Below are 24279 nucleotides of genomic sequence, written 5' to 3' on the forward strand. Positions count from 1 at the left end.
TGAACTCCCATTGAAACTGCACTGCCATTCAATAGGATTACATTTAATCCTCTATCTCACTGCTATACTCCTGCTCTCTCTCCATACCTCTCGATGTCTTTACTGTCTCGAAATTGATCTGCTTCTTTCTTAAATGTGTTAATCGATGACTTCCATTACTTTATGGGGAGTAATGAGAATTCCATAGTCTCACCCCTTGCTGAACGAAAAAAAATTCCCTTCATCTGAGATCTAAAAGGTCTACCCTGTATCCAGAGACGGTGACCTTTTGTTCCAAATTCTCTCATCTTGGGAACATCATCCCTGCAGGCTGTCTCTCTAGCCCTATTGGAATGTAATACATTTCCATGTCATCCTATCTCATTCTTCTGAAATCCAGTGAATGCAGAATAGTTGACCCAATTTCTGCTTGCATTCCAATTCTACCATCCCAGGAGTCAATCTGGTGAACTCCCTCTATGGCACATGTCACAAAGCTGGTCCCTTTTTTCTAAAAGCTGTTCCTTTTCTCGGGATCCTGTGTCCATGATTTTTTTTCAGAGGGGTCATAAACAGCTCCCAACTCTGAGGTGACTAGTTGGAACAGAGATTAAAGGGTATTGAGAGGCCTTTTTGTTTATATGTAAGCAGATGCGACTTCAGGCCAAAGTGGTCATGTTTTAGAAGTGACCTGTATAATGAGAGGGGAGTGGTCAAGCTCTCAAGCTGAGCAGTTCAGTCCAGAACTTGTTAGGAGTTCAGCTGTGTAGAAACAGGCTCCCTCTCTCCTTCTGCCCTTCTAACTTCAACCTGTAAGTATTTGTTCCATTTTTACTCTTTTTTTAAGGGGGTTTGCTTATTGGGACTGCTGTGTACATTCAGAATAGTATAGTTAAGTCTAGTTTGAATAGTCTGAGTTCTATAAGGGTTCTTTATTCTGTTCTTTGTGTTTCATTGTGTAATTTTGTGAATAAATTTTTGTCTGTTTTAAAACCTGTAATTTTCACTGTACACTTACTGAAACAAGTTGCAAAGTTATGGTCTGGGCTGCCTACTTAAGAATGTTTTGCATGGTCTGGTCTAGTCCATAACACAAGTTTATATTTTCTTAGTAGTGGAGACTAAATACTCCAGTTATGGCCTTACTAAGGCCCTACGACTATAGCGAGGCTGCCTTGCTCCTTTACTCAAATCTTTTTACAATGAAAGTTAACATACCACTTGCCTCCCTAACTATTTGCTGCACCTGGATGTTTATTCTCAGAGACTGGTGTACAAGGGTACCGAGATCCCTTTGTACATTGACATTTCCCCGTCTATTACCATTTAAATAATACTTGTACCAAAGTGAATAACTTTACACTCATCCTGTCATACTGCATTTGCCATGCATTTGCTACTTACTCAATTGGTTTAAATCGCCTTGAAAACCCTGTACTTCCTCCTCACCACCAACACCACTCCTAATATTGTACTGCTCATAAATTTGGAAATATTACATTTAAATCCTTTGCTCAAATTTTTCTGGCACCTGAACTCTGATCCCAGTGATATCCCTCTAATTATTGCCTTCCACAGAACATAGAATGTTACAGCGCAGTACAGGCCCTTCGGCCTCGATGTTGCGCCGACCTGTGGAACCAATCTGAAGCCCATCTATCCTATACTATTCTATTTTCAATCATATGTTTATCCAATGACCATTTAAATGCCTTTAAAGTTGGTGAGTCAGCTTTTCCATTCTGAAAAATGCCTATTTAACCCTAATCTGTACTTTTTGTCTGTTCACCTATTCTAAATCCATGCCATTCGATTCACTCCTATCCTATGTGCAAGAATCTTCCATTCTAACCTCTGATATGGGACTTTATAAAAAGCTTTCTAAATCTACCACACCGATTGCTTCCTATGCATCTATTCTACTGTTACGGCCTCTCATAACTCCATTGGTTTTTGTCAGACATAATTTTTCTGTGATAGTCTTCTGTAGAGCTAAATGAAGATTTGTGTCCTCCCTTTCAAGAGCTTAATTTTTTAAATGTAAGGTTATACCTATAGATTGTAAAGTACAAGTTGTGTCTGTGATTAATAGAACTACTGCCTCCCATTCTCCTGTTTTCTTGTCCCTCTGAAATGTCACATACCCTTGAATATTTAGGTCCTCGCCTTTGCCATTTTGCAATCTCTCTAATGGCTGTCAGACCATGTAATTTCATTTCTGTTTGAGCTGTTGGTTTATCTGTTTTGTTATGAACATTGGGTAGCCTCATCCATTCTCATCTCTAAGACCATAACATATAGGAGCAGAATTAGTGCTTTGAGTCTGCAACTCCATTCAATTTTGGTTGAAACATTTCCTAACCCAAATCTCCTGCCTTCTCTCTGATACCTTTGGTCCCCTTACAATCAAAAACCTATCCATCTTATGGTCTTATGATCTTATCTCTGTCTTAAAGACATTTAATCACTTTGCCTCCACACCCCTCCGCAGCAATGCATTCCATGGATTCACCCCTTTCTGGCTGAAGAAATTTCTCCTCATCTCAGTTTTAAAGGATTATCCCTTCTCTCTGAGGCTGTGCCCTCAGGTCCCACCTTGAAATACTACTCCCAGTATTCCTCTTTTCCCACTTCCACCATCTCAAATGCTGTTTCTCTCTTCTTCCCCTTTCTCTCAGTCTGTCTGTGGAGCTTTTGTCTGAATCTTGCTGCGATGTTTTGATCCCTATTGTGTAAGATGGGTGTGAATTCCTGATCTCTCAAGACCTCCCAGCCCACACTATGTGGTGATAGTGTTAGTGCCAGTGATTGAGAGCAGGGAGTCCTTGCAGATGTATGGAGTGATAGAAGAGACAGGTCTGATGTGTCCATTTCTGTCTGTACTCTCAGAGACCCCAGATAGATGCTTGGGGTCGCCACTACCTGTAGGTTCCCCTCCAACTTCCATAATATCCTGACCTGGTACTATATCTGCCATTCATTCACTATCGGTGGGTTGAAATCCTGGAACTCCCTAATAGCACTGCTGGTCTCCCTACAACACAAGGACCACAACTATTCCAGGCAACCCGCCAACACCTTGACTAACCATGCTGCCTTGCATCTTCCCAACTGCCTTGTGGATCTTTTCAAGATCTAGAATCGTAGAATCCCTGTAGTGTGGAAGTAGACCATTTGGCTCATCAAGTCCACAATGATTCTTACACAATTCTTATAAAATTTCCTGTTTAAAAGTATCATTGAATTTGCCTCCACCACTCTCTCAGACGGCATTACTTTGATAAATTGGAAATAATGGGACTGTTCTCCTTGGGCAATAGGAGATGTGATTGATGCAAAATCACAAAGGGATCTTGACAGATCGGATAGAGAGAGAGAGAGACTGTTCCCATTGGTGGAAGGATCAAGTACCCAAGGACGCACTGGAGATATGAGGCAAAATTTTCTCCCTCAGCGAAGGGTGCAGATCTAGAATGTGCTGATTAGGAGTGTGGTGGAGGCAGATTTGTCAAGGTTTTCATGAGGAGTTGGACCATTATCTTCAAAGGAAACATTTGCAAGGCTTTGGGGAAGAGGCAGGGCAGGGAAACAGCATGAATTGTTCTCACGGAGAGCCCAATGGGCTGAATGACCTTTTTTTGATGCTGTTACCATTCAGTGTTTCTATGGGTTACATACTGTAACCACGAGCCACATTGAGACATAATCCTCATTTTGTTCTCCATCAAAACATTGCTCACTTCAAAACTGATGTTTGGTAGCTATGAAAATCTCTTCAAAGTAGAATTAATAAATAATTGTGTTTGATAAACACATTTGTATTTCTGTCTGGTACAGGAGGTTAAACTATCTTCTCTCTGGTTACAATGTATAGATGATGGAGGACACCATCGTGAACTTATCTATTAAGCCGTGTTGTAATTAATAGCAGCGACAACACTTAGCTTTTGTAAAGCACCTCAAAATCACCCCTGGATCTTCAGAGAGGTGCAAGTATCATAGAAAAATGAATTCAGAATGTGGTGCTGGAAAATCACAACAGGTCAGGCAGCATCTGAGGAGCAGGAAATTCAACATTTCGGGCAAAAGCCCTTCGGCTGCTAAGTCCGGCTCCTCGGATGCTGCCTGACCTGCTGTGCTTTTCCAGCACAACACCCTCAACTCTAATCTCCAGCATCTGCAGTCTTCACTTTCGCCCAAAGAAAAATGAAAGTTGAGTCACAGAATGCCATGTTAACAAAGTTGATCAAAAACCTAGTCAATGAAGTGGGTTTGAAAGGTGTTTTGTAAAGGTGCAGAGGCTGAGGTGGGAGAGTTTCAGGGGGAAATTACAGAGCTTCACGTGAAGGTCACTGAAGGCATGGCTGCCAATGATGAGGCAAGGGAAGTTCGGCATGTTTAAGAGGCCAGAGTCAGAGGAAAGGAGTGTCTTTAGAGCTTGAGATGGGATAGAGAGGGCTTTAAGCACAGTGGTCATTATTTTAAATTGAGTGCATTGCAGAAACTCACCAAGCCTCCTTCAACAGCATCAACCATCTAGAAAGACAAGGGCAGCAGATAGATGCTTGGGGTCGCCACCACCTGCAGGTTCCCCTCCAAGTTCCACAATATCCTGACCTGGTACTATACCTACCATTCCTTCACTGTCAGTGAGTCAAAATCCTGGAACTCCTTAATAGCACTGCAGGTCTCCCTACAATACAAGGACTGCAACTATTCCAGGCAACTCATCGCCACCTTCCAGGGGCAATTAGGAACGGGCAATAGATGCTGGCTCAGCCAGTGATGCCCACATTCTCTGAATTAATAAAGAATCTGGGGGCTAACATGGAGACCTGATTGGTGGGTGAGAGGGACCTATTGCAAGGAAGGACATGGCAGCAACAGGCTTTTGCTGATGTGGACAGAGTGCAGAAAGAGATGATGAGCAGGACAGCATTGGCTTTCCAAGAATATCTCTTTCTGAGAGATTCCACACAGTTCTGATACATTCTCCAGCTAACCTGTACCACACATACAAGATTGTAAGCTGTGCCATTTGTAGCAATGTAATTCCAAAAGTAAGATTGCTGACAAGTAGGCTCGTGTGCTGAGAATAGTTTCATTAGTTTGTGTTTTCTCCCCCATGTTTGTTTGCAGAGAACATTTAATGATTCTGATTTCCATGCTGTTGGATTTGAATGCCTTAACCTTGCACAGGCAAAAATGTAAGCAAACGGGAAATGATGCAAGACAAGAGGAACATGCTGGCTGAAGGTGTTGCCAGGGTTGTGCTCTCCCCTGTATGCAACTAAGGTTTATTGCTTGTGGTCATTCGTGAGATTAGCAGAATCTGGGTTGATAGGAGATGTGCATAATGTGATGAGAATAGGCAAGGGTTGGGTGGCTGCCTATGTGATCGTTTTCTAGCACGGCGTTCTCCCTGGAACTGGATAGGTCACAGGATTTCGGCACGGCTTGTTTAGTGCTTTCGCACAGTTCAAATGTTTCACGAAAACCTTGGCACAGTTGAAACTGTTTCCTCCAGCAGGCGGGTCAGTGACTAGAGGACACAGCTTTCAAGGCAATGAACAAAAGAACCAGAGAAGGGAGATGAAGAGAATTTCAATTTTTTTTTCATGTAATGTGATCTAGAATTCACAGCTTGAGAATGTGGAGGTTGCAAATTCATTCTTACTGTCAAAGAGAATTATGTAAGAAATTAAAGAAGAAAAGGCATGTGAGAATTGGGATGAATTGGGTGGCCTTTTTACAGACATGATGCACCTAAAGTCCTCTGACATTATACAATCCTGACTTCCCAACTACTAGTTATCAACATCATCAAGAGACCAGGCAGCGTCTGGTTTGGTTCCCATTTCCACTTGGAGCCAGTTTAAAAGAGTCAGTGCAGTTTGAGTTATGCTCACAAGCCTCATGCTGTTCGCCAATGTGACTATGCGCTAAGTCTGAAGTCAGAAACCTCAAGGCTTCAAACTAAAAACAGAAAATGCTGGAGAAACTCAGCAGATCTGACTGTGGGAGAAGAACCTTGAAACATTAAATGTTTCTGTCTCCACAGATTTAGCCAGGCTCACTGAGTTTCTCCAGCACGTTTAGTTTTTATTTCAGAGATCTCCAGTATTCACTTTTATGTGAAATGCAAGACTTTAGATTTTATTTCAAAAGGCAAGGACTGATTAAGGATAGTCAACATGGCTTTGTGTATGAGAAATCATGTCTCACTAACTTGATTGAGTTTTTGGAAGAAGTTAAAAAGAGGATTGATGAGGGCAGAGCAATGGATGTGATCTATATGGACTTCAGTAAGATGTTTGACAAAGTTCCCCATGGGAGACTGGTTAGCAAGATTAGATCACATGGAGTGCAGGGAGAACTAGCCATTTGGATACAGAACTGGTTCAAAGGTAGAGGACAGAGGTTGGTGGTGGAGGGTTGTTTTTCAGACTGCAGGCCTATGACCAGTGGAGTGCCACAACGATTGGTGCTGGAGCCACTGCTTTTCATCATTTATATAAATGATTGGAGTGTGAACATAGGAGGTATAGTTAGTAAGTTTGGAGGTGTAGAGGACAGTGAAGAAGGTTACCTTAGAATACAACGGGATCTTAATCACATCGGCCAGTTGAATGGCAGATGGGGTTAATATTAGATAAATGTGAGGCGCTACATTTTGGAAAGGCAGAACAGGGTAGAACTTATATACTTAATGGTAAGGGTTGAAAAGTGTGGCACTGGAAAAGCACAGCAGGTCAAGCAGCATCTAAAAGCAGGAGAGTTAATGTTTCAGGCCTAAACCCTTCATCAGGAATCTGGGGAGTGTTGCTGAACAAAGAGACCTTGGAGTGCAGGTTCATAGTTCCTTGAAAGTGGAGTCACAAGTGGATAGGATAGTGAAGAAGATGATTGGTATGCTTTCCTTTATTGGTCAGTGCATTGAGTACAGGAGTTGGGAGGTCATTTGCAGCTGTACAGAACATTGGTTAGGCCACTTTTGGAATATTGCGTGCAATTCTGGTCTCCATGCTGTAGGAAGGATGTTGTGAAACTTGAAAGATTTATAAGGACATTGCCAGGGTTGGAGGGTTTGAGCTATAGGGAGAGGCTGAATACGCTAGGGCTGTTTTCCCTCGAGCGTCGAAGGCTAAGGGGTGACCTTATAGAGGTTTATAAAATCATGAGGGGCATGGATAGGGTAAATAGGCAGGGCATAAACCAGGGCATGGGTTTATGGTGAGAGGGGAAAGATTTAGAAGGGACCTAAGGGGCAACGTTTTCATGCAGAGAGTGGTGACTGTATGGAATGAGCTACCAGAGGAAGTGGTGGAGGCTGGTACAATTACAGCATTTAAAAGGCATCTGGATAGGTATATGAATCGGAAGGGTTTAGAGGGATATGGGCCCAATACTGGCAAATGGGACTAGATTAATTTGGGAAATCTGGTCAGCATGGACAAGTTGGATTCAATTATCTGTTTCCATGCTGCGCATCTCTATGAATCTATGAATAGGTTCTATGTGAAAATGGAGCTGAAAACCATTCAATTGCTGGTGAATGCTCAGATGGGGAAAGGTTTACTTTCTTTTAAACATTTTCTAATCAACCTGTTCAAAGATATTAATACAGCCCTCTGGAGCAGGTGGGATTGAACCTGGGTATCCCAACTCGAGATCGGTACATTACCAGTAAGGATTGCCACCCTTTCAGGATTTCTCTGTTGTTAGCTAGAAATTAATTTCCAGGTTATAATACTGAGAACAACACCCTGGGTAGGGGTAAAGTCACAACTGAAATGAGAAGCATTGTGTGTGTGTATTTTTTATGATAAAGTTTCTTTGATCACTTTGGTTCATCGATTGTAGAAATATTGGAGGTGGGAATGAAAGGCCGCTGGACTGGATGGAGCATTTTGAGGATGTGTTTACTCCAGTTGCAGTTATAACCACTGATTTGTTGTATTGCTTTAGTTGGATTACATCCAGATGCTCACAAAAGTCAACCATGTAAGTTACTTGTGTGCATATTTTTTACAAAACAAATTTTAATATTAAAGTTTCATTGACCTAGCTTACCCTGAGAGTGTGGAAATTCCAGGTGAAGTCCTGCCTGTCAGGAAACTCAGTTATCTCTCCTTCCTCTCCATCTCAATCACCTTTTCTTTAAGAACGTGTGCAATTTATTAATACTGCTGATAATTGCAATGTGAAATACTGAGGGTGAGGCTTAGAGTCGTAGACTCAAGCAGCAGGGAAACAGACTCTTCAGTTTAACCACTCCACGCTGACCATAATCCCAAGGTGAACTAGTCCCACCTGCCTGCGCTTGGCCATATCCCTCCAAACATCTCTTCCTAATGTATTTATCCAACTGTCTTGTACCTGTACCCACATCCACCACTTCCTCTGGAAGTTCATTCCACACATGAACAACTCTCTGACTAAAAATAAAATTGCCCCTCATGCCCTTTTTAAATCTTTCTCCTCTCACCTTAAAAACTTTGTTCACTGGATTTAGGCATCACTGGCTACGTCAGCATTTGTTGCCCATTCCTCGTTATAACTCAAACCTTCCCTACCCAGCACTAAAACATTCTATTTTGTAAGTTAAAATACCTTACATTGCAAAGTTCCTACATTCACATATGAAATAGCTCTTAAGATAAGCTTCAGCGATAACTTGCATTTATATAGCGCCTCTCAGGATTCCCTAGAGTGCTTTGTAGTCAATAAAGGCCCTTTTGAAGTGCAGTCGCTGTTGTAGGTGGCTGGTGTGTGCACAGAAAGATTGCAGACATTGTTGTAACATAAATGACCATTTATCCGGATTAGGTGTTGTCAAAGAGGCCACAGTTGAGCACGCAAATACACTTTAAGAGAAAAATAAATTTTAAAAATATATTGTATTTATTGTAAATTTTAATTTTAAATATATATATCACTATTGGCATTCTGGAAATTCCCATTGACCAGATATTTAGCTGGATTAGCTTTATAAATACTTTAACAACAAGAGTAGGTTAGAGGCTGAAAAACCTGCAGTTAGTAACTCCCTTCCTGTCTCCCCAAGTCCTGTTCACGATCTACAAGGCTCAAGTCAGGAGTGTGATGGAATACTCCTCACCTGCCCAATTGATTCAGCCCCAACAACACTCAGAAGGTTCAGTACCATCCAGGACAAAGCAACCTGCTTGAGTGGCACCCATGCATCATGACGTACTGAACTAGCAGTGTAGATCATCTGTATGATACACAGCTGTAATTGACCAAGGATCCTTCGACGGCACCTTCCAAACTGATGGTCTCTACCAGCTAGAAGAACAAGGGCAGTGGACACGTAGCCCACCCACATTGTCCACTATCCTGACTTGGAAATATATCGCCATTCCTTTAGTATCACTGGGTCAATATCCTGGAATTCCATCTCTAATGCTGCATGAACACTGTGGTTGAAGAAGGCAGATCACCACCACTTTCTCAAGGGCAGCTAGAGATAAGCAAGAAAGGCTGGCTTTGTCAGTGACACACTGAAACACATGAAAAAAAACAAAATAAACTTCGAGACTGGGAAAAAGCGACTTCTGTTTATCTCAGTATTTATTACTCTCATAGAGTCATACAGCACTGAAACAGGCCCTTCGGTCCAACCAGTCCATGCTGACTGTAAACTAGTCTCACCTGCCTGCTCCTGGCCCACATCTCTCCCTTTCCCATTCATGAACTTATCGAAATGTCTTTTAAATGTTGTGATTGTACCCATATCCACCACTTCCTCATGAAGTTCATTCCACACATGAACCATTCTTTGTGTAAAACGTTTCACCTCATGTCTTTTTAAATCTCTCTCCTCTCACCTTAAAAATGTACGCCCCTGTCTTGAACTCTCCCACTCTAAGGAAAAGATACCTACGTTAATCCTATCTGTACACTTCATGATTTTATAAACTTCCATAAGGTCACCTCTCAACTTCCCACTCTCCAGTGAAAAAGTCCCAGTTGATCCAACCTTTCGTTGTAACTAAACCTTCCCTACCCAGCAATATCCTGGTAACTCTCTTCTGAACCCTTTCTGGCTTAATAATATCCTTCCTTTCTTTCAGATTGTTGTGGGTTCAAGTCTCACTATAGACACTACACTACAGAGCCCTCGTTCCAAGCTGATAGTCGCATTGACAGTCGGGAAATAGCATTGCTCGGTCAGAGAGTCATCTTTCCAATGAGATGTTTAACTGAATCCCTGTCTGTTGTCTGGATGTAAAAAATCACTTGGCACACTTGCACAGAGAAATGGGAATTCCACCTCCCCCCCCCCCCCCCCCCCCCCCCCCCCACACCCACCCCCATGTCTGCCCAAAATGTGTCCCTTCTCACAAAAAGCAAATCACCAGGCCATTATCACATTGCTGTTTGTGAGAGTTTGTTGTCGTTGCCACATGTTCTATAGTACGGCAGTGACTACACTTCAGAAACACAACAACAAAAACAAATCACCTTGGAGGCTTGAAATCTGAAATGAAATGAGAAAAAGCTGGAACACACTCAGCAGGTCAGACAGCATTGACAATCAGATTTAACAGCAGAATGGACTCCAGTAAATAATCTGGAGAAATTGTTCTCTTTGGGACAGAGAAAGTTGCAGGGACCATAATAGGGGGGTTGAAATCATGAAGGGTTTTGTGGAATTGACAGCCACCAAAGCTTGTGGAGGCCAGTTCACTGCTTATATTAGAGAAAGAGATTGACAGATATTTTGATATTAAAGACACAAGAGGTACACAGAACATAGAACAATACAGCGCAGAACAGGCCCTTCGGCCCTCGATGTTGCATTGGCCTGTGAACTAATCTAAGCCCAACCTCCTACACTTTCCCATCATCATCCATGTGCATATCCAAGGAATGTTTAAATCTCCCTAATGTGGCTGAGCAGGTAGGACATTCCATGCCCATACCACTCTCTGAGTAAAGAACCTGCCTCTGACATCTGTCTTAAATCTATCACTCCTCAATTTGTAGCTATGCCCCCTCGTACAAGCTGACGTCATCATCCTAGGGAAAAAAACTTCCACTGTCTACCCGATTTAATCCTCTGATCATCTTGGATGTCTCTATCAAATCCCCTCTTAGCCTTAAATTTGAAAAAAATCACTCAGGGCTTTTCTGGCTGAGCTAGCTTTTATCACCCATATCTAGTTGCCATCATGAAGGTGGTGTTGAGCTGTCTCTTGAACCACTACAGTCCATTTAAAGTAGCTGTATTCAAAATGCTGTTAAGGAGGCAGTAATCTAGTAGTAATGTCACTCATCTAGTAATCCAGTACACTAGTCTATCATTCTGGGGTCATGGGTTCAAATCCAACCATGGCAGATGGTGAAACATAAGTTCAGTAATCATCTAGAATTAAAAAGATAGTCTAATTATGACCACATAGCCACTCTCGGACTGTCCTAGAACGCCATCTGGTTCACTAATATTCTTTACCGAGGGAAATCAGCTGTCCTTACCTGTTCTGACCTACATGTGACTTCAGACCCAGAGCTATGTGGTTGACTCTTACCTGCTCTCTGAGCAAGTGGAGATGGACATTAAATGCTGGCCAAGACTGTGGCATCCAAATCCCATGAATGATTTTTAAAGTTTCCGGGTTTTCACCCAGCGACTCTAAAGGAATGGCGATGTATTTCCAAGTCAGGATGGTTAATAGCTTGGAAAGGAACTTGCAGATGGTGCTTTTCTCATGTATCTGCTGCCCTTGTACCTCTAGATGGTAGTGATTGTGGATATGAAAAGCACTGTCTAATTTCTGCAGCGCATCTTGGAGATAGTACAAACTGCTGCAGCTGTGCGTCGGTTATGGAGGGATTGCATATTTGGGGTTGTGGAGCTTTGCCCTGGAAGGTGTGCAATGTTTTGAGTGTTGTTAGAGCCACACCACGCAGTCAGTGGGGAGTATTCCATCAAAGTCCTGACTTGTACCTTGAAGGTGGTGGACAGATGCTGAGGAGACAGGAGTTGAATTATTTGCTGCAGGATTCTTAATCTCTGAGGTAAAAACAATGACTGCAGATGCTGGAAACCAGATTCTGGATTAGTGGTGCTGGAAGAGCACAGCAGTTCAGGCAGCATCCAAATAGCTTCGAAGCTATTTGGATGCTGCCTGAACTGCTGTGCTCTTCCAGCACCACTAATCCAGAATTCTTAATCTCTGGCCTGCTCTTCAATCCATAGTATGTATATATCAGGTCCTTCTGGTCAATGATAACACCCAGGACGTTGATAGTGAAGCATTTAAGATAGGTTATAAAATAACGAGATGGTAAATGAAGATATTTTTGCAATGTCAGTTGCTGTGATCTGAAATGCATTGTCTAAAAGCATGGCAGAAGCAGATCCAACAGCAACTTTCAAAAGGAAATTGGACATTGATTTGGCAGGAGAATAAATATGCAGGGCTGTGTAGATGGGATGAATGGCCTTATTCTGCACTGAGTCACAATGTTTCTATAAAAGCATAGGTGCAGTCCATTTGTGTTTGTACTGGCTTTTCTTTAAGAATATCTGACAGTCACAGTTGTAAATGGGAATGAAGAACCTGTCCAAACGTGGCTGTAAAAAGCACACCTGTCACCTTGATGTTAGTTGTTGTGCTGGTGTAAGGGTATTTTTCTGCTAGATGTTTTGGTGGAAGACACCTGCACCTCTGAAATAAGAAGGTGTTTGAAGTTACCTAGCAACATGGTTGTTTATCAGCGAGTGCGTGATTATGGGAGCACTAGCATTAACTGCAGTGCTGTCGATATTAGTCCTGCTGACTGTTGGTTTTTATTCTAGTACAGTCTGAAAACCCTCCCTGCACCATTCCATTGTTGGAAAGTGGCATAAATGTTTCTGCTTAAAGAAAAGAACAAACAGTATATTGTCAGATGTAAGGTTTGCAGCTAAAACAATTTAAGGGTGTCACTTAAAAGGAGTAACTGTGTCAGGTTTATTTCCAGGGTTGTACATGCATTAGTGAAATCTGACCACCCCTGCTGCAATTTTAGTAAAGGTTCGGCCCACAGGCTCTTGATCTCGAATAGTGATGGATTTTTCACGTTGGCGAGTTTCTATGGTGTAGGGGGTGCCCTGGAATCAGCAGCCAGTCTTTTAAGTGGAGGCACTGCATTAGAGGAGACACTGGAGAATATGGGCTGTGCCCAGGCCTCAGGAGGGACTAACTAGCAAAGGAGGATGCCGGAAAAAAAAAGAAGAGTGGGTATCAGCCCAACCTAACCCCAGGGAGCTCAAAAAAAAAACTGAGTAGATCTAGCAGATCACAGGGAAGTCAGCGTGTTGTCAACATCCTTGCATTATGGCTGAGGAGGTAAGAAATAGCTGGGTGAAATCTGTGTAATATCCTGGCGTGTATGCTGGTGGGAGTGGGAATTATTGCTGTGATTTATTTACTTTTTTCCTTGATTTTAGAGATTTATTGTAACATAATTAAGAAAAAAAATTGGAATGATAATCAAACCTGCAAGTTTAATTTGAGAGCCACGGAGCCCGGAGAGCCCAGCAGGTTGATTGAATCAAATATTTTCTGCATATCTCCAGCCCTGTCCTGTGAATGCATCAGAACACTACTCCTCTTCTTACAGATTGTATTTGACTGCAATTAAAATAATCTAATTTTAAAAGCTGCGGTGTTCAATTTATACTGCAGAAAGTATTTTTGTCAATAGAAAATCTGTTATTCAGGCTCCGGTTCGGGAGTAATTATCAGGGAAGCTGGCATGGAATGAAATTGGGAGTTAACAGTTAATACTGTGCTGTCGGTTAAATGACATGTCCTGGCACAAACTTTGATGACTGCATACATAGTGACATTTCAATTTGCATAAAGTTTAAAGTGGACTATTGATGTGCTGTCATAGGAAAATAGGTAGAAGCTACAGAAAGGATTGACACAATTAGTTCATGTCGGTGTATATGCTGCCCTCCACCTCTCTGTCCATCCACCTACTCCTTGCTTCATTATATCATTTCCTTAGCTTTCCCGTAAGTGCATCTGTGCTAATAGCCTCAATTACTCCACGTGTGGTGTTAAGTTCCACATTCTGTCAATTTCCAGTGAAAGTGGTTTCTCCTGAGTTGTCAGAGGTTACTTGGGGAAATATGAGGAGAAGGAAGGGAAGCTTGTGAAATAATTGAAGCTGTTGAGCTGATTTGTCGTGCTTCCTTGAGTGCCTGAGCTTTGCTGAACAATTCAGGGTGAGTAGGTGTCCGGTTAGACTGCCCTTGTAAAATGAGGTATCAGTGAGAGCAGACTTTCAGCTGATAGACTTGAGTTTCCTGGATTATCAACCAATCCTGGTTTGCAAAAGTACAGAATGTTGTGGTTCTTATCACAGATTTGATTTGACCATGATTAAACAATCTTAATTTTGAAAAATATGAAAAGTATTTTTTCTTTTAAATAAAAGGGAATTCATACTGGGCTTCAAAACTAACCATCAATGGGGATGATAACATACGATGTCCAAATATATCTTCTGCCCCCATCTTAACTCTCACCAAGAGATGTTCCCTATCATAGAATGGAAGCAGGCCATTTGGTCCATCGAGCCCACACTGACCCTCCAAACAGTATCCCACCCATACCCACCCCATCCCTGTAACCTTGTATTTCCCATGGCTAACCCACCGAGTCTGCCCATCCCTGAACACTTTGGGCAGTTTAGCCTGGCCAATCCACCTAACCTGCACAGCTTTGGACTGTAGGAGGAAACCCACACAGACACAGGGAGAATGTGCAAACTCCACATAGACAGTCGCCCGAGGGTGGAATCAAATCAGGTCTCTGGCGCTGTGAAGCAGCAGTGCTAACCACTGAGCCACTGATCACCTTCCTGTGATCATTCTCTGTTGAAGCCCAGTCCAGCAATGCCTTGATTTAAAAATTTTCATCCTTGCTTCAGATCCCTCCACAAGCTTGGTCCTTCTTATCTGTGTGATCTCTTCCAGCTCTATAATCCTCTCAGATCTTTATAATCTGCCAATTCTGATGTCTAGCATTTCTCATCTTTTTTGCCAAAAATATAGTTCTCTTGTAAAACTTGCACATGTATATTGCAAACCATTTTGTATTGATTTTTTTCTGTTCTTTACGGAATGTGGCAGGCAGCCATTTATTGCTTATCACTGATTGCTCAGTGGTTAGTTCAGAGACAACCACATTGCTGTAGGTCTGGAGTCACATGTGTGTTAGACTAGGTAAGGATGGTAGATTTGCTTCACTAAAGGCCATTAGTGAAGCAGATGGATTTTTACAGTAATCAATAGTGGTTATATGGTCGCCATTAGATTTGATTTTTATTCCGGAACTTTATTGGATTCAACTTTCATCATCTGCCATGGTGGGAATCGAACCTACCTCCCGAGAACATTTACCTTTGATTCTGGATGACTAGTCCAGTGATATCACCACTATCCTACTGTCTCCCCATACATATTACAGAAAGTGTAATAAAGTTGAACTTTTCTCCACACAGCGTAACTGTGAGTTGCCCTAATACAGTTGCAACATTCCTCGTATTCATGATGAAAATCCCAAGCACACAGCTCTGAGCACAAAAATGTAATGCTACAGAAAGTTCAATAAAATTCAACTTCTCTCCCTCCAGCATGTGTCACTGTGTGCTGCCTCAGTAGAAGTTCCATCTTTGTGATGCTCACAAAAACACAGCGTGGGTGGTTCTACACAGTTTCCAATTCCTCAGTCCACTATTGCTGAAAGGCCTTAGACATCGACTTATCCCCATTGTGCCTCTGGAGCAGCTGCCCAAGTGTTAATGTGTTCCTCATCATGTACCTTACTTTAACCATTCTACTACTGGCAGCCATGACCTCAGGTGCCAGGTGCCTTAATCTCTGGCATTCCCTCCCTAATCCCTCTGCCTCCTTTAAGACATTTCTTAAAACATACCTATTTAACCTTGTGGTTGGTCACCTGCCTTAATTTCGATCGATTTCTGTTTGAGAACGCTCCTATGGAGTGCTTTTTCCTCAGTGAAAGTTGCTTTAGAAAGGTATGCTGTTGTAAACCTGTTTTTTTCATATTGTCATTGTGTGGCCACCGGGATTTGGAGGATCAGAGTAAGTCAGGATCCATGGTAATATATACCTGCTGATATTTGTTGTCCAAACTGTCAACTCTGATCCAAGCCAGTAGGTTAATCAGAAGCAGAGACATTGTTCTTTTATTGGTAAGGTTTATTAACTACTAAAACCCTACTGGTCCTTCCACAAGCTAGTTCTGAATTTTTACCCAGCCAGATAATTGTTAGATACTGCCTGAACTGCTGTGCTCTTCCAGCACCACTAATCCAGTTTTTACCAGATAATTAATCAATCAACCCTTACCACCTCGTTAATGACTTGCTGTACCACCACAGGTTTAGTCTCAACTACCTGCGTAAGATACTGAATGTTTTCTGGACTGTGTACTCTAGAAACAGCAACCTGAGCAGGATAACAAAATTGGAAATTTTGAGAGGGTGGCAAGTTTGCAGAGAGAGAGAGAGACAGGATCTATATTCTTAGTGAGAGATTTCTCGTGGAAGTGGCGGAGGCTGGTACAATTGCAACATTTAAAAGGCATTTGGATGGGTATATGAATAGGAAGGGTGTGGGGGATATGGGCCGGGTGCTGGCAGGTAGGACTAGGTTGGATTACAATATCTGGCCGGCATGGACGGGTTGGACCGAAGGGTCTGTTTCTGTGCTGTACATCTCTATGACTCTATGTTGGCCAATTGTGTTTAAATCCAAGAAGTACCTGCATTGACATGGCCATGGTCATGTCAAAGCCGATGTATGTTCTACCTCAGTGCAGCCTTGTAGCCTCCACCTTCGCCCCATTCCCAATTACTTCAGAATGGTGCTTCATGTATGATCAGCAACGTCATTAGTGTTACATTTGTTTAAGAAAAATAAATCAAGTTTACACAATGTAGCTGTGAATCGCACCCTCTTCAATCAATAGGTCAGCATCAAGTGCAAAGGAAGGAGAACATTATTTTTATTTGTTTTCATTTTATGGAATGTGACGTTGGCTGGACCCAACATTTATTGTCTATCCCCAGTTGCCCCTTGAGAAGGTGGGAGAGAGCTGCCTTCTTGAACCGCTGCAGTCCGTGTGCTGTGGGTTGACCATTGGTGCCATTAGGGAGGGGATTCCAGGATTTTGACCCAGTGACACTGAAGGATTGGTGATATATTTCCAAGTCAGGATGATGAGGGGCTTGGAGGGGAACTTGCAGGGGGTGGTGTTCCCATGTATCTGCTGACCTTGTCCTTCTAGATGGAAGTGGGCACGGGTTTGGAAGGTGCTGCCTGAGGAACTTTGGTGAATTGCTGCAGTGCATCTTGTAGATGGCACACACTGCTACGACGGAGATTCGGTGGTGGAGGGAGTGGATGCTTGTGGATATGATGCCAATCAAGCGGATTCTTTTGCATGAATGCTGTCAAGCTTCTTGAGTGTTGTTGGGGCTGCAGTCACCCAGGGATGTGGGGAGTATTCCATCACACTCCTGAATTGTGCCTTAAGGATGATTGACAGGCTTTGGGGAGTCAGGAGGTGAGTTACTCACCGCAGTACTCTTAGCTTCTGACCTGCTCTTGTAGCCATTGCATTTATGAGTTCAGTTGATTTTTTTGATCAATGATAACTTCCAGGGTGTTGATAATGGGGTTTCAGTGATGGTAACACCATTGAATGTCAAGAGGCGGTGGTTAGATTGTCTCATGTTGGTGATGGTTATTGTCTGGCATTTGTCTGGCATGAATGTTCCTTGCCACTTGTCAGCCCAAGCCTGGATATTGTCTTGATCTTGTTATATTTGGACACGGACTACTTCAGTATCTGAGGAATTGAGAATGATCATAGAGTCATAGAGTCATAGAGATGTACAGCATGGAAACAAACCCTTCGGTCCAACCTGTCCATGCCGACCAGATATCCCAACCCAATCTAATCCCACCTATCAGCACACAGCCCATATCCCTCCAAACCGTTCCCATTCATATGCCCATCTAGATGTCTTTTAAATGTTGCAATTATACCAGCCTCCACCACTTCCTCTGGCAGCTCATTCCATACCCTCTGCGTGAAACAGTTATCTCTTAGGTCTCTTTTATATCTTTCACCTCTCACCCTAAACCTATGCCCTCTAGTTCTGGACTCCTCCACCCCAGGGAAGAGACTTTGTCTATTTATCCTGTCTGGGTGGTGAAGAAGGTGTTTGGTAAGCTTGCCTTTATTGGTCAGAACATTGAGTATAGGAGTTGGGACGTCATGTTGCGGCTGTACAGGACATTGGTGAGGCCACTTTTAGAATACTGTGTACAATTCCGGTAGCCGTTCTTTAGGAAAGATGTTGTTAAACCTGAGAGGGCACAGAAAAGATTTACCAAGATATTGCCAGAACTAGAGGGTTTGAGCTACAGGGAGAGGTTGAATAGGTTGGAGCTTTTTTCCCTGTAACATCAGAAGCTGAGGGGCGACATTGTAGAGGGTTAGAAAATCATGAGGGGCATGGATAGGGCAAATAGCCAAGGTCTTTTTCCCAGGGTAAGGGAGTACAAAACTAGAAGGCATAGGTTTAAGGCAGGAGGGGGCAAGATTTTGAAAGCCCTTGAGGAGTAACCTTTTCATGCAGAGAGTTGTTCATGTATGGAATAAGCTGCCAGACAAAGTGGTGGAGGTTGGTAAAATTACAATATTTTATAGGGATCTGGGTGGGTATATGAAGAGGAAGGGATTAGAGGGATGTGGGCCAAATGTTGGCAAATGGGACTAGGTCAGATTTGGATGTCTGATTGGCATGGATGAGTTGGACCGAAGGGTCTGTTTCCGTGCTGTATGACTCTATGACTCATTGTATAAAGCCTTGATTTCAGACACTTGTCCAAACAACTGTGAGAACTCTGCCTTGTTTGGATTTTGGAAGAATCTTACAGCATGGAAGGAAGCAATTCAGCCCATCACTTTGGAAGAGCTATCCCATCAGTCTTCGATTACTTCACCCTTCCCTTGTGGCCCTGAAGGCTTTTTTCCCTTTGTGTAAATCCATTATCTGGCCAAGTTAGGATTAAAACAAACACTGGAGAAGGACAAAATGTTCCCAGCCACTGAACACCTCTCACTAATGGTGAGCAGACAGACTCCATCCTTTCCTTACTGACTGGAGAAGGAGAAAGGAAGAAACAGTAGAATCTTAGAACAGGATCCAGTCTATGTTCAGGAACAGATGCCAGTCTGAGAACAATACAGGATTAGTGGTGCTGGAAGAGCACAGCAGTTCAGGCAGCATCCAACGAGCAGCGAAATCAACATTTCGGGCAAAAGCCCTTCATCAGGAATACAATACAGGCATTGTATTGTATTGAGAACAATACAGGCATGTACCAGTGAATGACAGGGAGATAGTGTTTGCAATTCCCTGCTTTGGGAATCCATGCCTGAGCTGTGTCTTTGTGCACAGAATTACACCGCTGCATTGAACATACAGAGTGTCAACAGGCCATTTTTTCCCATCTCACTCATACTGGTACTTGTACCCCAGTTAAGCCCCCTCTTGATCTCATCCTATTAACACCTTCTGCACTTTACTCCCTCATCAAGCTTCTCTTTAAATGTATCAACAGCATTCACTTTGATCACTCCCAGTAGTGATGAGTTCCATATAGTGACCACTCTCTGGATAAATACATTTATCCTAAATTACGTATTGGATATAGTTTTTCCTATTTATTGCACCCTATTCTTCTACTTCTGTATAGATGGAAATATCTTCTCTTTTCCACCATACTACAAATCCTTTCATTGTCATAAAGATCACCCTCAATCTCTTCTTTCTAGAGAAAAGAGCTCTATTTCCTGGTACTCTCAGTTCTGATGCCAACCTAGAGAATGCCTTTTTGAACCTCCTTCAATGCCTCTATATCCTTTTCCTGATATAGAGACTAGAAGTATGTATATTGGAGCTGGGAGTCTACCCGGGGGGGTTCACCTTGTCCTTCTCTCATTGACCAGTTAGCAGTGAATTGTCGAGCAATATTCCCATATATGGGAGGGCAGTCATTCCTAAAATGGGATTTAACAGAGATCTGAGGCACGTTGCCTATGTTTCCTTCGATGGATAGTTGGTGCATGACGTTGAACAAGAAATAGGCGCCAAAGCAGGCCATTGAAACCCTAGAGGATCCTGCACCATTCTGTAAAACCATAGCTGATTTGAAACAAAAACAAAAATTGCTGGAAAATCTCAGCACCTCTGGCAGATTAAGTGGAAGAAGTCAGAGTTAATGTTTTGGATCCAGTGATCCTTCTTCAGAAGATGGCTGATTTGACGTGACTGTAATTCCACTTTCCTCTTTCGCATATAGTTGAACAAGAATCTGTCGTAATTGAGAGTGTGTTGCTGGAAAAGCGCAGCAGGTCAGGCAGCTCCTCGGATGCTGTGCTTTTCCAGCAACACACTCTCAACTCTGATCTCCAGCATCTGTAGACCTCACTGTCTCCAAGAATCTGTTGTGCTCAACCTTGAATGTATTCAAAGATCCCACTTCCACTGATTGGTGGCAAGAAAATACCAAAGAAATAAGAAATTCCCCCTTATCTCCCACTTAAACGGAAGACACCGTATTGAAGACATGCCCCCAGTTTCAGATAACCCAGTGATTTCTACCAACACCCCATCCCACACAAGGGAAGCTCTCAACTCCCCATCTCGTACCAGGGGAGTTCTAGATTCTTCATAACATGCACGTAAACTCATACAGATGTGCGTTTACAAGCACATACATGCACTCTCTCGAGGAGTTCTGGACTCCCCCCAGTACTCGTGAGCACACATATACACTGTCAGTGGGGAGTTGAGGACATTACAAGTGTAGTGGACAACAGGAACCAGTGGATGGTGTATCTGGATTTCCAAAAGGCATTCGACAAAGTTCCATGCGAAAGGCTGCTGCATAAGGTAAAGTTGCATGGCTTTATGGGTAACGATGAGCATGGACAGAAGTTTGGTTAACTAACAGAAAGCAAAGAGTGGGAATAAATGGGTGGTTTTCTGGTTGGCGATCAGTGGTTAGTGGTGTGCCTCAGGGATTCGTGTTGGGACTGCAATTGTTTATAGTTTACGTAGATGATTTAGAGTTGGGGACCAAGTGTAGTATGTCAAAGTTCACAGATGACACTAAAAGGAGTGGTAGATCAAAGTGTGCAGAGGACACTGAAAATCTGCAGAGGGATACAGATATGTTAAGTAAGTGGGCAAGGGTCTGGAAGACGGAGAACAATGTTGGTAAATGTGAGGTCATCCACTTTGTTAGGAATGACAGCAAAGTGGACTATTATTTAAATGGTAAAAGGTTGCAACATGCTGCTGTACAGAGACATCTGGGTGTACTTGTGCATAACTCACAAAAAGTTGGTTTGCAGGTGCAGCAGGTACTTAAGAAGGCAAATGGAAAATTGTCCTTCATTGCTAGAGGGGTAGAGTTCAAAAACAGGAAGGTTATGCTATAGCTGTAGGGTGCTGGTGAGGCCACACCGGGAGTACTGTGTACAGTTTTGGTCTCCTTACTTGAGAAAGGATGGACTGGCACTGGAGGGGGTGCAGAGGAAGTTCACTAGGTTGATTCCAGAGTTGAGAGAGTTGGCTTTTGAGAAAAGACTGAGGAGACTGGGATTATATTCATTGGAATTTAGAAGAATGAGGGGTGATCTTACAGAAACATAAAAAATTATGAAAGGAATAGATAAGATAGAAACAAGGAGGTTGTTTCCGCTGGTGGGTAAAACTAGAACTACAAGCATAGTCTCAAACTAAGGGAGAGCAGATTTGGGACTGAGTTGAGGAGCAACTTCTTCACCCAAAGGGATGTGAATCTGTGGGATTCCCTGCCCAGTGAAGCAGTTGAGGCTTCCTCGTTGAATGTTATTAAGACAAGGGTAGATAGAGTTTTGAACAGTAAAGGGATTAAGGGTAATGGTAAGGGTAAGCCCATGAAAAAATCAACCATGATTATATTGAATGGTGGAGCTGAGTCAATGGGCCAAATGGCCTATTCCTGCTCCTATTTTCTATGTTCTAGATTCCCCCAACACTCATGTGGACACAGATACACATGCACACACATGTACACTCTCTCTGAGGAGTTCTAGATTCCCCTTCAATTCTTACATGGGCACGCATGTCCTTTAGCAAAGGATCTCTGCCACCCTTACCTGGTCTGTCCTACATGTGACTCCAGACCCACAGCAATGTAGTTGACTCTTAACTACCCTCTGGGCAATTAGGGATGGGCAATAAATGCTGGCCCAACCAATGACATTACCATCCCATGAATGACTAAAGAAAAAAGCACAAATGCACGTACACTCTAAGGGAGGTCTAGATTCTTCCCAGTGTTCGTGTGGACACGTACACACATATACATGTACCCTTTCTAGGAGAGTTCTAGATTCTCCTCACAAGAGAAGTTCTGGATCTTACCACAAGGGTCAATTACAAATGTGATCTCTCCACTCGTACAACGAGGCTTAGGTTAGTGAGAAATGGAATTGAGGGTTAGCGTTATTGGAAGATCTTCCTTGAACTTTCCATGATTGCTGCAATATCTGACCTGATCTCCATGTAAAGGGTAGAGGAGCTGGAAAGGGTGCTGGAGGCAGGAAATTTCTGTACATGTTAAAATATCCTTGGATATTTATTTGAAGTGCTGTAATCTACAAGGTTACAGACTGAGAGTTGAATTAGTGGGCTTGGGCTGTCTGTCTTGTTGGCTGTCTTAAACATGATGGGCTGAATGACCTTACACACTGTAAATGTTGATGATTTTCTGGTTCAAAAGGCAGTAGGGTGTTATGTGGTGGTTTCTAAAGATTAATGAGATAGAGCAAATGGTCCCTTTTGTATGCTCTGGTCTTCATCAGGTGAAAGAAATAGTAAGTGAATCCAATAGAAGTATGGCCCTGGAACTGGGAATTTCAGAAGGTTTGACAAGAGAAGCATGGCAATAGTAGGAGGAAGCATGGGAACAGGAGCCTAGGACACAGGATCCTTTAAGCTGAGTCTACCATTTAATTATAACACGGCTGATCTGAATTCATGGCTTCCCAGATTTGTGTCTTTAACCATGCTCACTCTCCCTTGGCCAACTTTATGTCCTGCAGCAGTGAGAGTGATCTCACTGCTTGACATTCCATTCGTGTAGTGATGTCTCTGGAAAAACCCTCTTCTAGGAAATGTCACTCAAAGCTCCCCAGTGACAATCTGCATTCTTAATGGAGTCTCTCCCAGTCACAGGATGCATGTCGATCTTGTCCTCAATAGTCAAAGCATCCACCGAGACATCAGGGAGGAAGGAGAGACAAATAAATAACAGGAGAAATAAAATGGACATCAAGCAAAGCTGGGAGAGTTAGGAGTCAGTAGGGCTTTAAAATGAGAGCTCCTTGCAAGAGCTGGATTCTTTGTTAACTCGTTTTGGGATGTGGAAAAGGACACATAGAAAGAGGTGAAAGTTGGAAGACCGGAAGATTTAGGGTGGCACAAAAGAAAAAAGAAGGATCAAGCACTTTTTAAGATGCGGATTTATTCCACCTCAATGGGCCACCTGCCTGATGAGGCCTGAGCCTGAGCTGATTGACAACTGGGGTGTGGGAAGCTGACATTGTGTAACAGAAAGTAAAGGAGGAACTTATCAGGTCTGGCAGCATCTGTTCAGAGAGAAATGGATAACATTTCCAATTTGAGATGCTTTCTTTGGAATCTAGAACCACGAAGAAGAGTCATACCTGACCCAACGTTAACTTTGTTTCTCTCTCCATGGATACTGCCAGACCTGATGAATTTTACCAGCATTTTTTCTTTATTTTGCATCTCCAGCATCCGCACAAGGTGGCTTTTGCTATGACATTGTGAGCAAGTAGAGATTCAAGAAGGGCAAGGAATGATCACCTTAGGACAATCAAGTCTAAAGGTGACAAAAGCAGAGATTGGGTTTAGGATGAGGTAGGAACAGAAGTGGGTGATGAAGCAGAACGTTCCAGAGTGTTGCTGGAGCTGCAAACATCAGGCATGTGGAGAGTATTCTGTCACACTCCTGTGCCAGTAGATGGTGACAAGGCGTGGAAAGTCAAGAGCAGCATTCTCTCATTCTTCCTGGGATACGTGGGTGGTTAAAAGGTGTGGGCTCTTAAAAATCTTGCCTGGCCATGCACATGCGGTAACTTAAAGTAGCCTATTTTT

General features: G+C 42.8%; 1 protein-coding gene across 3 annotated transcripts in view; it reads left to right on the top strand.

Annotated features, from left to right (window-relative positions):
• Positions 1-24279, top strand: part of pip5kl1 (phosphatidylinositol-4-phosphate 5-kinase-like 1) — an 84273-nt gene that overhangs the window by 7903 nt on the left and 52091 nt on the right. Inside the window, exon 1 of one of the 3 annotated variants that reach the window (XM_072565927.1) lies at positions 12850-13340. The exons of the other annotated variants lie outside the window; for them this stretch is intronic. Coding sequence (XP_072422028.1) covers positions 13329-13340 — 12 coding nt within the window. The 5' untranslated portion in view covers positions 12850-13328. Of the gene's footprint in view, positions 1-12849; positions 13341-24279 lie in introns of those variants that run through there. 3 annotated transcript variants of the gene reach the window in all.

The sequence above is a fragment of the Chiloscyllium punctatum genome, chromosome 49, assembly GCF_047496795.1.
Source record: "Chiloscyllium punctatum isolate Juve2018m chromosome 49, sChiPun1.3, whole genome shotgun sequence".
In the NCBI taxonomy this organism is placed as follows: Eukaryota; Metazoa; Chordata; class Chondrichthyes; order Orectolobiformes; family Hemiscylliidae; genus Chiloscyllium; species Chiloscyllium punctatum.